The sequence below is a fragment of the Sinocyclocheilus rhinocerous genome, unplaced genomic scaffold (genome assembly GCF_001515625.1).
Source record: "Sinocyclocheilus rhinocerous isolate Xijiao unplaced genomic scaffold, SAMN03320098_v1.1 scaffold568, whole genome shotgun sequence".
NCBI lineage: Eukaryota > Metazoa > Chordata > Actinopteri > Cypriniformes > Cyprinidae > Sinocyclocheilus > Sinocyclocheilus rhinocerous.
The window spans coordinates 1,015,358-1,031,169 of record NW_015652173.1 but is presented as its reverse complement, the minus strand read 5'-3'; the positions used below and the strand labels follow the sequence as shown (position 1 = coordinate 1,031,169).

The 15,812-nt window shown below is 34.1% G+C and overlaps 1 protein-coding gene across 1 annotated transcript in view; it reads right to left on the bottom strand.

Moving 5' to 3' along the window:
* LOC107714006 (cytosolic carboxypeptidase 4-like) overlaps positions 1-15,812 on the bottom strand; it is a 165,166-nt gene that overhangs the window by 23,956 nt on the left and 125,398 nt on the right. The window contains 1 exon segment of the mRNA XM_016519695.1: positions 11,413-11,576. Coding sequence (XP_016375181.1) covers positions 11,413-11,576 — 164 coding nt within the window.

The following is a 15,812-nucleotide window of genomic DNA, read 5'->3' as shown; positions in this document are numbered from 1 at the left end:
CCCCCAAATCAATATTAAGGATTTCTTCCAATAGTTCGTGCATCATGAACAAGGAGTGATCTGGCTGCTATAGTATTTTTCTCTTGTGCGTCCGTCTTCAGCGTCTCTGGCCTGTGTTAACGGGTGTTTACAAACTTCATATTTTCACATACTTGACATTTTGGAAAATTATTGCATTGCAACGCAGTTTGTGCAAGTTCAGAACAAAGACAATTTGCATTAAGACAAAAAACGGCCGGTTGTCGATCGCGTGAGTTCCAGAGGCAGCTCCTTAGTCCAAAATTAGTCCATAAATTACTTACCCTCAAGTCATCCTAGGTGTATATGACTTTCTTCTTTCAGACGAATCCAAGTCAGAGTTATATAAAAAATTGTCTTTGATCTTCCAAGCTGTTTCATGGCACTCAGCGGGTGTTGCATGCTTCAGTCCAAAACAAGTTAAATAACCTAGGATGACTTGAGGGTGAGTAATTTGTGGGCTAATTTTCATTTTTGGGTGAACTAACCCTTTCAGTTCGGCCATCCTACACACACACGTGACTGACCGCTCGCTCGCACCAACAGGAGGAGGGGGCGTGTTACTCTCTACACTGCACTCAACCTGAGAGATTCCTACACTTTCAGTCTTTGAGGAGACATGAAAAACAGCGCATACTGCAGGAACGGTATAACGGAAAATATTAGTCATTTTGAAACCGTGAAATTTTCGAATCGCGGTATACCTTGAAACCGGTAATCGGCCCACGCCTAGTGTCATGTAGGCTAAAAAACAAAATGTTTAATGGGACTGAATTTGTATTTAACGTGATTACAATTTAATAAAAATGTTAGAAATTGATAACTATATAACGTTTCCTTTCCACGGTTTTAAAACAGCAAATAAATTGTATATAGAAAGTGACATTATCACTAACATTGATCAAACATAGATCGCGAGTTTAAACACTCTAAAAAAAAAACTATCGTTATAATCACTGAAGTGAAATGAATATCTTACTTACATTGTACGTACATCTGCGCTTTGTTGTTTATGATGAGAGAATTCGCAAGAGTCTGGAATTCAGTCTGCGAATGCGCACGCATTCAACAAAACTGATGACTCATCTGAACACTTCTGATTGGCCATTGCATTCATAAGCTCAACAGATATGTGTGTGATTGGTTCAAATGTGCAACACTGTAAAAACGCCTAAAATGAAATACGATGCAACATGAGCAGATCTTAATTTAATGCCGCAATCGACACTGTCTATTCATATTCACTTTGTTAGCAACAGACGTAATAGATTTAATTTGTTTGTGCAGGGGCATTTTTGTCCAATTTAGGGGCAAGTTTTGCCCCAAGTCCCCGTGGCCAGGGGAAGGCTAAGTCACTAAATTTAACTTCAATGTCATCTTTCAAATGCAGTTTATAAGGAGCCTAAGGAGGCAGCAAGATGCTTCATGTTAATGACATTACTGATATTTTAGCTATTTCAAATGCAGAACCATGATTTAATTACTCTTAAGAAAGGAGTTAAGTATATCTGGAGAGAGGTGTGCTGCAGAACCACAAGGCATGTAATTGCTTCTCAAATCCCCTGGTGAAGACCTGGTCAAAAAATAAATATATAAATAAAAGCAAATATCATCAACTACTTACAATGGATTACAGTTTCACATCCATGAACTACTGATGAGGTGGCAGTAAGTACAGATAAGACTGGAAATAGCACTTACATTGTACTTTTCACTGAAATGTCATGATTTTTACAGAATTACAACACTAAAAAACTAATTATTTAAATGTACTACACTAATAAATAATATACTGCATAGCATAATATTGTAATATATTTACTATAACAATACATAAATGATTTAATATTTTATATACATTTATTTATAATGATTTAAAGATTTAAATAAATAAATACATACACACACACACACACACATATATATATATATATATATATATATATCATAATATTCTAGAATAAATACATTTAATAAAGATATAGAAAAATATTTACATTTATGCTTCAATAAATACATTATTTTAATATTATGTTTAATTACACATTTTTTATCATTTAATAATTCATTTTATTTAACATTTAACAATTATTTTATTATTGTTATTTTTATTTACCATTTAAAAATAATGATAATAATAATAAAAATATCATCCATAATAATAATGATAATAGTTGTTGTTGTTGTTATAATCAATTAAAAAAGCCATAATAGTCAAGATTTAAACCTGTTCAAAGTAGCAAAAGTAATTTTAGTATAGTAAAATATAATTTACTATACTTATAAATAAATATACTATATACTAATAAATATACTAAATATACTATATAATAATTTATAATATATTTTATACTATATTTATCATTTTTTATTATAATTATTATAATTAATTTTAATATTTAAAAAAATTACATTTAAAAATCTTAGACAACATTTGTCAAAATTTTTGTCATTTGCAATAAAAAAACAAAAACAAAAACAAAACAAAACAATGATCAACCACTGCGGAAAGGACAAATGTCGAAAAACAAAAAAATTATCTGTGGTGAAACAAAATCAACAGGCATTTTAAGACCTCAATGGCATGCATTAATTTCAAGATAATGCACCATAAATCTTCTACCTTTAACAAAATGTCTGGCTCTTCAAAAATGGCTCTTCAAAAAGCTCAGGAAAAAAAGAAAGAAATGACAGAAAAAAAAAAAAAAAAAAAGGAGTCCAAAGTTGCGGAAATAATTTCATTTGCAGATTAGAAGGGGCAAGCTGCGTGCTGCATGTAGGGCGAGGGAGTGAGCGTGTCTGTGTGACGGCAGGGGACAGTGATTCAATCAGCTCTCTCCTGGGAGACGTCCATCGCTGCACAGCTCTTGTTTACAGTGTGTGCTCTCACAAACTATTACAGACACCTCATAAGAGATCTGCCAGCAAATATCTCCTAGAAGGCATTAAAATCAATGCCACTCAGAAGCTGTTTGCAGCCCACTTTTCAAGCTCTTGTCTTCCCCTCCGTCCTCTGCCTCTGTGGCTGAACGCATGCTAGTAAAAGACGTGCAGAGGCAGTTTCATTTTACAACACATCCTGCTATCAAGCCTGTTCATGCGGGGACTGTAACACAGGGAACAGCAGCTCTGAATTTTAAGTACGCTTATAATGATTCTTTTGGAGAGTCTGTCCAATTGTGCATTAATAATTAAACGTGAAACTGAACAACTGAGCAATATGAAGTTCTGGCAAACTTTCAGAGGCGCAAAACAATTAGGGCAGCTTCCCCATGGTTCAGTAATTTTGGTGGAATATTTAGAAATGAATTCTGATGATGCCATTCCTTGGATAATTGATGGAACTAAAATGTAGATTTATCACAAACTTAGAATTAGCGAAAATGCAACGAAAAATCAACGCGCCCTGATTCGTGTGTAAAATTATGTGAGAAATGTTGCTGCCTTCAAAGAAATACACTAAAGTATTACTTTCTTGATGGATAAAATTACTAAAATGTACCACAATAAAAGTAACATTTAGCATGAATATAATATAAAAAGTATATGACTAAAAAACAAATGCAATTAATAGCCTCTGACCAAAACAAAAAAATGAATGAATTGTTGACTCCAGAGCAATTTAATGCAATAAGTGTACTTAATTATATATAAAAAATGAAAACGTAAGTGACACACACACACACGTGTCACTTACGTTTTCATTTTAATGTGTGTGTAATTACACATTAATATACTGACCAAAGAAAAAATTGCTTTGTAAAAATTATTGACCAACAAATTGTTAGAGTAACAGTAAGATATTATATGAGCAAATAAATAAATAAATAAAGTGCTGAAAGGCCTTGTTTACAACGATTTTAGGTAGTTATATAAAAACAAACAAACAAACAAACAAACCAGTAAGATATTATATGAGCAAATAAATAAATGAATAAAGTGCTGAAAGGCCTTGTTTACAACGATTTTGGGTAGTTATATAAAAACAAACAAACAAACAAACAAAGAAAGAAAGTGTTAAATCACTTACAAAACTGTCCTTGTATACAACGATTTTGGGCAGTTTATAAAATAAAATAAAAAATAAAATAAAATAAAATAAAATAAAATAAAATAAACAAATAGTTCAATGACACTGCTAAGGCTCAGAAAATTTAAGAGGGATACATCAAAAATAAAGAATCAATCTGAACACAAAAAAAATGTGGAAACTGGTTGTAATAAGGTAATGAATCTAATATTTATACTCAAAAACCTGCTCTCCCTCAGACAAATAACAAAAGGATGAAGACTATTTCTCTCTAAAGACTTCCTAACTTGTAAAATAAAATAAAATAAAATAACAGTTTATAAAATAAAATAAAATAAAATAAAATAAAATATAAAATAAAATAAAATAAAATAAAATAAAATAAAATAAAATAAAATAAAATAAACAAATAGTTCAATGACACTGCTAAGGCTCAGAAAATGTAAGAGGGATACATCAAAAATAAAGAATCAATCTGAACACAAAAAAAATGTGGAAACTGGCTGTAATAAGGTAATGAATCTAATATTTATACTCAAAAACCTGCTCTCCCTCAGACAAATAACAAAAGGATGAAGACTATTTCTCTCTAAAGACTTCCTAACTTGTCTAAATAAATTTAAATGAAGCGAACTAACTGACAGGTTCAACCTTCCTCAGTTTCCTGAAGGGCAACCATCATTTCAGAGTGGATAAACAAGTTAATGTAGTTTGTGGTAACTTCTGATGGAATAAGTTTCACAAGTCGGCTCAATTCTCATTGTTGGAGTAGCTGCAGGTGCTGGGTGAATCTGAGGACAATTGAAAATAGATGAAACGGGCCAATTGGCATGTAAATTCGCTGGAAATATTTAGAATTGTAATAATCAATTGCAGCTATTATTATTTAGCGTTATTTGTTGTTGTTCTTGCCCGTCTGTTTGTTTGTTTACACTTCTAAAGATCTCCTTTGTGTCTCACAATCCAATATGTTTCATGGTTGACTAAGCTTTCAACTTGGAGGCTTTGGCGAAGCGCTCTGATGTGGGGGAAGAAAAGAAATCAGGCTCGGGAAGACTTACAGAGGGAGCCAGAACATACCGTAGGGACTTATTTCCGAACTGCGTAATGAAAGAAACGAACAAAGGTGTCAAGCTGTAATATAAGATGTCATGAAAGGTGTGGAGACGTTCAAAGGTGTTTTAATGAGAGCTTGTTATCTTCTGAGGGGTCCGGCATCAAAAGCGGCCTTTGGCCATCTTTAGTTTATTAGATAAGAAAACACTTGCTGTTAAGTGTCGTCATCAGAAAGCGTTTCTAAAGAGACTAAAATTGAGGTCCGATACAAAAACCTTGACCTTTTCACTTCAACGCATTGGCCCATCACGAAATCTATTCAAAAAAGTCATGCTTTTCAATTGTGTGCACTTTTTAGAGCAAAACAAAAGCTGAACTTTTGACACAAAAGATATAATAGACCTGAATATGAAGAAAGCTGGAGTGTTCTTGTGAGCCGTGGGGTTTTATTTGACATCTAGCAGGTATTGAGTGTTCTGTCGGGCTACTTTTCATTCGGAAGTGCATAACCAAAAGTGCTGGGCAGGAAAATAGCATCCATCTGAATGCGAATTTGCTTTCCTCACAGAGGAGTCACAAACAAAAAGGGCTTCCTGTCAGCTCTTGAAGAGCTCACTTCTCTTTTGTGTCTGGGGCTTGAGGTGAATTAACCATCCGCATGACTTTGTCTGCGATGATTTTGGATGCGTGGCATCAGTAGAGCGTGGAGAGGAGAGGAGAGGAGAGGAGAGGAGAGGAGGTGCATAATATGACTGGAGCTGTGAAGCCCCCGTTCACTGCCTGTGAGTGGAAAGTGATATCCATCTGTTGTCATCTGCTGGGTTGACTGTCAAAAGAAACTGATAAAATCACTGCAGACCTTAAAGCAGAAAAGACGTCCTTAATAGAGACACTTTCTCTCTCTCTCTCTCTCCTTCACACACACACACACACCATGCTAGCTAAATAGGGACCTATTGATATTTAGTGTTTTACGAACTGGTAACACTCCAAAGAGAAAGGAAAAATTGAAATCGCATCATATGACTCTAACCTTTAAATACAATTGACTTTTTCATTATTCATTGTTTTATCGACCCATTTCCCCTCAAAGATGTTCTTTTGTCCTTATCCGCCAATAATTATTTTCATGTTATTGGCCATAACTGAATGACACTAAAAAATGTTTAAACTATTTTGTCTAAATACATTTTTAATATTTAAATAAAAAAATACAATTAGGGATGTAACGGTATGAAAATTTCTTATCACGATTATAGTGACCAAAATTATCACGTTATCAGTATTATCACGGTATTGTTAAAATGTGCTGGAGATGTTCAAAAAGTACTGACACATAAATCACTTCAAGTTTTATATTATGTAAATGTTCAAATAAAGCTTTGAAAAAGTTTCATAAAAAGGTAAACCTCACATTTCAGCCTTTAAATAAAGAAAAGATATAAGTCAAAATGATAATTGATTAATAAATGATTATATGTATTTTATCTGCTCCATAAATAATTCTAGATAACTTATCTGAATTGTTTAAATATGTAGAATCCACATAAGCTTGATTTTCATCAACCGGTCAAAATTGACAGCAGGGCATGCAAATTCGCTCCGTTTTTGGCCAGAGAGAAACCGCACACAGGCTGAATGTAAATCCTACGTGGACAAAGCAGTATTGCGATTAAGAACACTTCCTTTAGGCAGGGCCGGATTATCCATAGATGGGATTGGGTGAGTGCCCTGGGGCACCAGCCAATAGGGGCACCAAGTGATTAAAATAATGAACAAAGCAGTATTACGATTAAGAACACATCCTTTAGGCACGGCCGGATTATTCATAGACGGGATTGGGCGAGTGCCCTGGGGCACCAGCCAATAAGGGGGCACCAAGTGATTAAGATAATGACTAGACCTTTAAAATATTTTTCATGTTTTCTATATTATTTTGCTGGAAGAGATGCAGATACAAAATGAACAGTTAACGATACAATATTTACAGAGAGAATATAAAATATAAAGAATTGGGATTGGGTCAGGTCACAGCGTAAGAGTTCCGCCAATAATATTAAATTCAAAATGGATAGGCAGCCCCAGCTTAGTGGTTGTGCGAAATGTAATTAAAAAAATATGTTTTTGAGAAAATATCACGACACATAGCGACACATGGGTTTTGTTTGATACCAGACTGTGATGGTGTTCATAAACGTGCTGCTGCGCTCTCATCCACATATCCAGATGACCTGGACAAAGACTTTGGAGATGAACTTCAGTTCAAGAATTTTGTGCGGGAAGAAAAAAATCTTTCACTAGAGGATATGCTGCAAATTGGGAAAAAATGGGCTACAGTACAGACTGTACTCGTTGCACTCAGACTGTTCTTAACCCGGCCCGTTGCCAACTACGAGGGCAAGAGATTCTCTCAACTTAAAAGAGTGAAGAATGAACTCAGGACAACCATGAGACAGAAGCGTCTGTCTGCACTCTCCCTGCTGGCTATTAAATCCTAGAGCCCTGTACAGGCCTCAAATATATGCCCTAGCCCGGCCCTTGTCCGTTATCAGAATTCTCGGCCCGAGTCTGACCCGAGCCCATCTTCCACGAAGAATTAAGGCAGTTCTGAAGGCAAAAGGGGGTCCAACCCGGTACTAGCAAGCTGTACCTAATAAAGTGGCCAGTGAGTGTAAGTCTCAGTAAATCCACTCTCTGACAGCAGGTGGCGCTTATGGAAAAGCTGAATTAGAGCTGTTTCCTGTAACCTCCGTGGACAAAGCAGTATTGCGATTAAGAACACTTCCTTTTAGGTATTACATGGAGCGAAGATGAAAACAAAATGCCATCGAATCGTTTCTGAAGACAGTCAGAACCTTCAGAGGTACATTCATATAATTAATTCATTCATATATTCATTTGTATAATTCCCTTAGCACTCTTTTAAAACCTCCCAGCTTTTCTACCTTGTTTTCACTCAAAACGAAACTACTCTGCTGCTGTGCGCACGTGAGACTGTTACTGAAAACTGTGCTTTATGCTGGACAGTATTTATTTATCGCAAGTTGTTCAAATCGCGGTAATCTAATACGGTTTTAATGATAATTAAAAGATGAAACGGTAATACTAACCGTGGGGAATTTTATCATGATTTATCGTCAAACCAGTAATTGTTACATCCCTATTTACAATATTATATAATATACAGCAATAAATAAATAAATAAATAATTCATTGTGAGACCTGCTAAGGATACTTAGAGATATATTTATCAATGTTAATAAATTATTGTTATTAAAAAGACACTAAAACTGAGTGCACAATAAATGATGGCAAAGGTATTTAAATGTAGAATCAAAATAAATAAATAAATAAATAAATAATGAATACATTTAAATGTAGAATTAAATAAAAAATAAGAAATTTGAATAAAAATATATAAATATACAAAATAATAAATATAAAAATTATAAATGAAAAACTGAAATATAAAAATAAACATTTATCCACCCATTTACCAAACTGGTTGTCCTATGTAGGGTTACAGGGATGGTGCCACTAAAATAAACAAAAATAAACAAATAAATACTAAAAAATAAATAAATGAACAAATACAAAAATAAACAAATATAGAAATACAGAATAAATAATACATTAAAATAAATATAAAATAAATATTCAGATAAATAAATATTCAATATTGGCCTATCCATCCATCCATCCAGCTAATGTTACATGATTTGTTAAATGTTGATCAAATACCTTGTTCTTGTTTCATATTAAAAGTGTGTTTGTCTGTCAGTAAAAAAAAGATGAGCTGTATTCTACATCCATCTAAGAAGAGCTGAGCTGAATCAGACAAGGCTCGTAAGCAGCATTCTGCAGTTGCGCATAATTCAGTTATGCAATACTCTCGGGTACGACCAGTCAAGTTTACCGTTTTCTCTTCAGTAATATGAAGACGAGGGGAACAATAGAAACGTTGTGAAATCCTCGAGAAGAGAGAGGGGTGGGATAATCTCCTCAGAACACTGAGCGCTCTGTGTGGACAAGATGTAACAATTCAAAACGCACACAAAAGGGATTTAATTGAACTTCGTAGAAATCAATAGTTCAGCTTTGGTCCATTTCATTCCATGACAGAAATCAAGACTCTAACTTGAGCATGCTGGGGAATGGAAAATAGAGGGAGAGGGGAGAGAACGAGTGTGTGTGGAGAAGAAAGGAGATGGAGAGACGAAAGGAAAACAGAGAAAGTGGCAGTGCTCCCAGGAAACCCCTTTAGTGGCAAATTGAAAACTTGAAAGGCAGCTGATGCACTCTGAATGAATCTCTGTCCACGTCCCACAGCTCAAGATCATATTTAAAAAGCCAGAGTAAAATGGCAGCCTGACTTGGCAACAGCAACCCTGCAATATGACTCTTAAAGGTCACTAACAAGGTAACTTTGTCAGTAATCTCATTATGCTAATATTATAACGTGGTACAAAGCTTAGAAAGCACTACTGTACAGATATCCTTCATTCTTTTTTACAGTACTATGCAAAACCGAACTGAAAGTAATTACATCACTGTTCTGTTTGCATACTGAATTGCAAATAATCATCTTTCTTGCTTTTATTTGCATACTGAATTCTCACATAACTAGCCATGTACAGACTGAACACAAGCCACAGACAGAAAACGAGAAGGGTCATGACAACAACAAAACATCTCTAACGTGGCATTTTATTCATCCAAAACCAACTGCTAAAATTTACATTTACATTTACATTTACTGTCATGTAGTTCATCTTATCGCACATTTCTGCAATTAATTCAGCTCCAAACTACCTAATTTACTCCATCTACAACTCGTTTTGTAAATAATTTCAGCATTACATTTATTTATTTTCAGTGTTGGGGAAAGTTACTTTTAAAAAGTAATACATTACAATATTTTCATTACTCCCTAAGAAAAGTAACTAATTGCATTACTTAGTTACTTTTTATGGAAGGTAATGTGTTACATTAATTTTGCGTTACATTTTCTCATCTGGACTGGGCTTGTTTGTTTGTTTTTAATATAAAAAGTTCAATTTTTGGCAAATGTAGAAGTGAAATGAATAAGACTCTGATTCCATTTCATACTTCCTATTCATTTTGAGGAATTCTGAATCTGTCTTTTTTTTGCAAGTGAGATGAGTAAATGCATGTTCACATTTAATCTAAAACTAAAGTAAGCATCATGTTTACACAGTGCACACAACACCTCTGCACTTCCGATTTCTCTCAATATGAGAACAGGAGAGCTGTCAATCAATACATGGGAAAACAAAGTAACTGGTAATACTTATTTGAAAAAGTAACAATTTTCTTATAAATTAAAAAGTAATGTGTTACGTTACTAGTTACTTGGAAAAGTAATCTGATTACATAACTTGCGTGACTTGAAATTTGTTACACCGGTGTATTTTACAAACTTTTAATAATCTAAGATAAAACTGTTTAATCTCCCTAAGATTTACACTGATGCTCTATTGGACATGCATTTTAAAGCAGCCATTGTATAAAATAATAAAATAAACTTGAAACATAATAAACTTGACTTGAAACAATGAAACTTAATATTAATATTAAATGTTAACAAAATAATAAAATATGAAAGCAATATATATAAAATAATCACAAGTGCCACTGAGATGAATGGCAATACTAAAGGATTGCTTTCTCTGGTTATTATAGACTTCCTTTGGTTTTTATCAAACATCTGGCTCAAATAATAATAAAAAGTGAACCATAACTGAAGAACCTCCATCAACCTCCAACTTTCCAAATGATAATTTCAACAAAATCTTTAATGCTATTCCTTTGCTGCTGTGGGCTTATTCCTTCAGGAAATGTACATCTAGCTCTTATTTTCATTCTGCTCCACCGAAGCAGAATCGTTATCATAATATAGTTACAGACAATTATAGTTATCGAATATAAACCCCACAAGGCTTGCTGAATGTGCACATAATAACAAAAAGTGTTTGTTAGTACTCTAAATTCCAATAATAAAATACAGATTTATCTTTCAAATTAACGGTCTTATTTAAAAAGGAGCAGAAAATGATTCAGATATCTTTTGTTTTTAACATTTTGTTAAAGGCCATGTGTCTAATTAGACTCTGCAGTATTTGCAAATTTGAAGTATCTGTATCTTAAGCAAACCCAGTTGAGAAGCACTGTTTTAAAGTATTGACTATAAACCTTTGATTTAGAAAAACTTTTTATTGTGGTCTATTTTGACGAGTTTTGAAGCCCTAGATGTGTCTGCGGTCAAAATACGTTCACTTAAAACTCACTTATTGGATTTGTGGTCGAGAAGCCTGTCGTCCAAGTCCAACAGGGCAGATGCGTGGTGGATCGGATGGCTGTTATAATGGATGGCGTTCCTCCTGAGGGTGAGAATACTCTGGCCGAACTTCATTCCCATCTCCTCCAGCTCCCGCGTCCCTGTCTGCAACCCCTGCGAGGTGAAGACATTTGAGATTGACAGTTCAGATTTATGATTGACAGACTGATTGATTGGAGCTGTCAAACTACATTTACAGACTTGTCTCTTAATTCTGGAGACATATTGTAAGTGGAGACATTTGCACTGTGAACACTTGTGCAAGAAAATATATGAATGTTCTTGAATTAAGTAACAAAATGTCCATAAACTACAAGTGAAACTAATGTTTAGACAAAAAGTTTGATTTAAAATAAATAAAAACAAATAAATTAACAATGCAAAATAAAATGAAACACAAACCAATATAAAAAAACTACACAAAACCAAACAAAAAACACACACACACACAAACACAAAACAAAAAAAACAACACAAAAAGTGCAAACAAAACACAAAACCAAAACCAAAACAAACAACAACAAAGCAAAACATTAAACACAAACCAAAATAACAAAAACACAAAACAACAAAACCAAAGGCAAACAAAAACATAAGCAAAAAAACAAAATAAAAATAAAAATAAAAACACGCACAAAAAACAACACATAAAAAGCAAACCAAAAAACAACACATAAAAAGCAAACCAAAAAAACAACACATAAAAAGCAAGCCAAAAAACAGAACAAAAAAAAACACAAAACAAAATGCTAACAAAACAACAGACAACCAAAAAAAAAAAAAAAAACTCAAACAAAACACAAAACCCAAATAAAAACGTAACAAAAAACAAACAAACAAACAATGCAATGCAAAACAAAACAAAAAACCTAAAACACAAACCAAAATAAAAACAAAAACCTATACAAAAAGAGCAAGCAACAAGGCAAAACGAAACAAAAAAAAACAAAAAACAGAGCAAACATTTCTGTATTAAGGTAAAACTGAAGATTTATGAAATTTTTTGGGGGAAAGTTTACAATTTAATTAATTAATTTATTTATTTTGCAAATGTCACTTGGATGTTTTTGTATCTGGTAACAATTATACATTTTTATTTGAGACTGAAGTGACCAAATATATTGTGTAGCCACTGTATTTTGCAGCCTGTTGTATAGCACTTTGAGACTGAAGTGACCAAATATATTGTGTAGCCACTGTATTTTGCAGCCTGTTGTAGCACTTTTGTAGCACAAAATTTGCTGAAAGCAGCATTGAGTCAGGTCCCAAAATGCATCTGCATTGACACCACAATGTTATTGCACACTTCCCCGCTGTGCACAAACTCTCCTCTCATATAATGCATTGTTCCGGAAACAACCATTAATGGAAATCCAGACACTAACAATATTTTCTGCCACTAGTAAACAAACAGCGCAGGCACTGAAACGTTCACGCTTTTCTAGGCACACAAAATCATGCAATAACCCAAAGTCCTGACCCAGTGGTTCAATGAGCTGTGGATTACTGCAGGTTAACAAAATCAATAAATCTGCAGCGTCTCCATGTTTCTTCAGCACTCCACTCACCGGTGAAACCAAAACAAAGAAGCTTGTGGAGCTTTTATCTGCTCACCCAAGTCATAATTCATGTTTCCATCAAATTCAAACCAAAGCATTTACTGTATGAATTTATTGTATACAGTACATGTCTTGAAGTAAACTAAGGATGTTAAAATATAACAAGTATTTATGGCTTTGACACAACATGATTTTGTATTTAGTATGGGTAGTTGACATTAAATATCTTTGGTAAGATGGCCTGCTATACTCCATCTAAACCGTATTATAATCTGCATTTTACAGTTTATTATTATGCATGCAGCTTTCATGGCTTCCAAAATTATGGCCAATAAAATTCCATGATTTTTCAATTATACTCTTTCCATTCATTCACAATCATCATAATTATCATCTCAAAAAGACACCGTCTATCGGTTCCTAGTAGATGAAATATTTTGTAATATAACATTAAATTGACAATACATATTCATAAAAATTGTAGAACATTGTTTACTTCAATTAATTTTGTAGGCCTTGATTGACTGATTGATATTTACATGATGAGGAACCCCAAGTGTTTATTAAAAGATACATAAAGAAACAATGTATCTGAAACAAACAAAATTGAAACAAACAAAATGTAAAATGATTTCAGAGCAGCAGTTGGTAAGATTTTTGGTGAACAATTAACTAAATTTCAGTTTGTTTATATGATTTCAGAATTTCAGACTTGAAATTTACAACTAATGATGAGAGATGATTATAAATTGCAACAAAAATGCAAAGATATTTATAAATGTTTTATAAACTACAACTAGACTGGTGTCCACTAATTGAAATACATCTATTTTTTTTTTTCAATTAGATTTTTATATACATTTTAGCCTTAAATCTATGAACTGTTGTAAACGTTTTGAAAATGGAGACATGAAACAACTGTGTGCAGTCAGTCATAAAATGAACAGTCAAACAACATAAAAACAGTCATAATTACAAGCTGTTCCTTCCATATCATATCGATTCTCACCCAAATAAAGTCTTTAACCTTGCCTGTTTCAACGATCAGTTTTCTGTCAGATTACGCCTTTCATAACAACATAATGATTGCAGATTATTTCGCCAAGAAGCAGCTGCACCTGCTCACTCGAGCATGTTATTAGCGTGTGAACGCTGCACGCTTCCCTAGAGAACGCGCGGCGGTGAATCCCTGTGAGCCCTTCATTCACTGCAACCTCGGCTTGGTGAGATTGAGCCCGGTTTTGCTGCAATGCAATCTCCATTAGAGACGATTCATTATGAGCGATCACGACTTACAGGGCCGTGTAGGAATCAAGAGAAAAAAGGTGTCAGAATTTTTCATATGAGCCACCCCCCCTTATTTGGTTGCATCGTTCACCCCATGTGACACCAACAACCCTTCTTTCCTTCTCTCTCCCCATGTACGAGCCTTGACGCTGTAGATAAGTGAGCCTTAGTTGTAAACTCAGCAGGCCAGATGAGTCAGAAGGGAGTTAGCGTCAGCGCTAATACCTTAAGAGTCTCGCCACACTCTGGGGAAGCGGCCAAATTAATGTGAAGCCGTGTAAGGAAGAGAATGATGGGTGAGCAACACCAGGCGCACCTACCCACACCTGACCTTTACATGATCGAGAGACACAGCATACAAAAACACACGTCCACAGTGCAGACACAAACTCACAAACAAACAGACGTTTACCGCAGCCTCCCTCTAACCGGCCAATGAGACGCTAGGGTGCCGAAAGTGAGGGAAAACTGCTCAGTATGAGCGCAGCGGTGTGTTCTGGGTATCGCTCTTCAATAATTTAGAGGCAAACCAGGGGTTACATGTGTAGAATGCATAGAGCCTGGGCTGTTTACTCGCAGTCGAAAATCAATTCTCAGCATGTTTGCATTGGGGAGGCCACACTGATCATTTCAGCAGATGCACAGCCCTTTAACTTCCGCTGGGATGCGATCGGTCATGTCAAAACACTTGCGCTTATGGGTTTCGAGCGGAAGCTGAACCCATCTGCTATGTTTGCATGCAGCTAATTGCAAATTAAGTGCAGCAAAGCAACTACATTAAAAGCAGTTGCTGATATGCAACATGTTCAGTGCAAATATTAAAATCTATGTCAGATGTTAGAACAACATTCAGATGACGTTTTTGTGACACGTATGGTTCAGAATGCTCATGAACCTGCACTGTGTAGGATTTCAGATATTAGTTACTACTTTTTTCAGAATTAATTTCCATAACATGTCCAGTCATTTTTTGCAGGTTAATTAAAAGAAAAAAAGAAGAAAAAAAAGACGAAAAAAAAAAAAGAGACAAACATGCAAAAAAATAAGAAATCAGGAAGGGGGCCAACACTCACACCACTGTATATATATATATATATATAAACAGTAAAAAAGTAAAACAAAGCACAAAACGAATCAAAATAAAGCAAACAAAACAAATCAGTATTGAATTGTTTTCAAATAAATAAATAAATAAACTAATTTCCTGTCCTTTTTAATGATAATTTGGCCAGGAAAAATGAATATGAACTTCTAGGGCTGTGGGAACAAACAAAATGAAACACAAAACAAAAGACAAAAATATAAAATAAATAAAAATACAATAAAATAAAACACAATAAAAACAAAACTAAATAAAATAAAATAAAGAAAGACAAAGCAATATCAATCTGCTGTCAAATGATTAATCACATCCAAAATAACAGAATATACAGAATATATGTGTGTGTACGATGTATATTTATGTATATATAAAGACACACACAGTATATTTTGAAAATAGTTA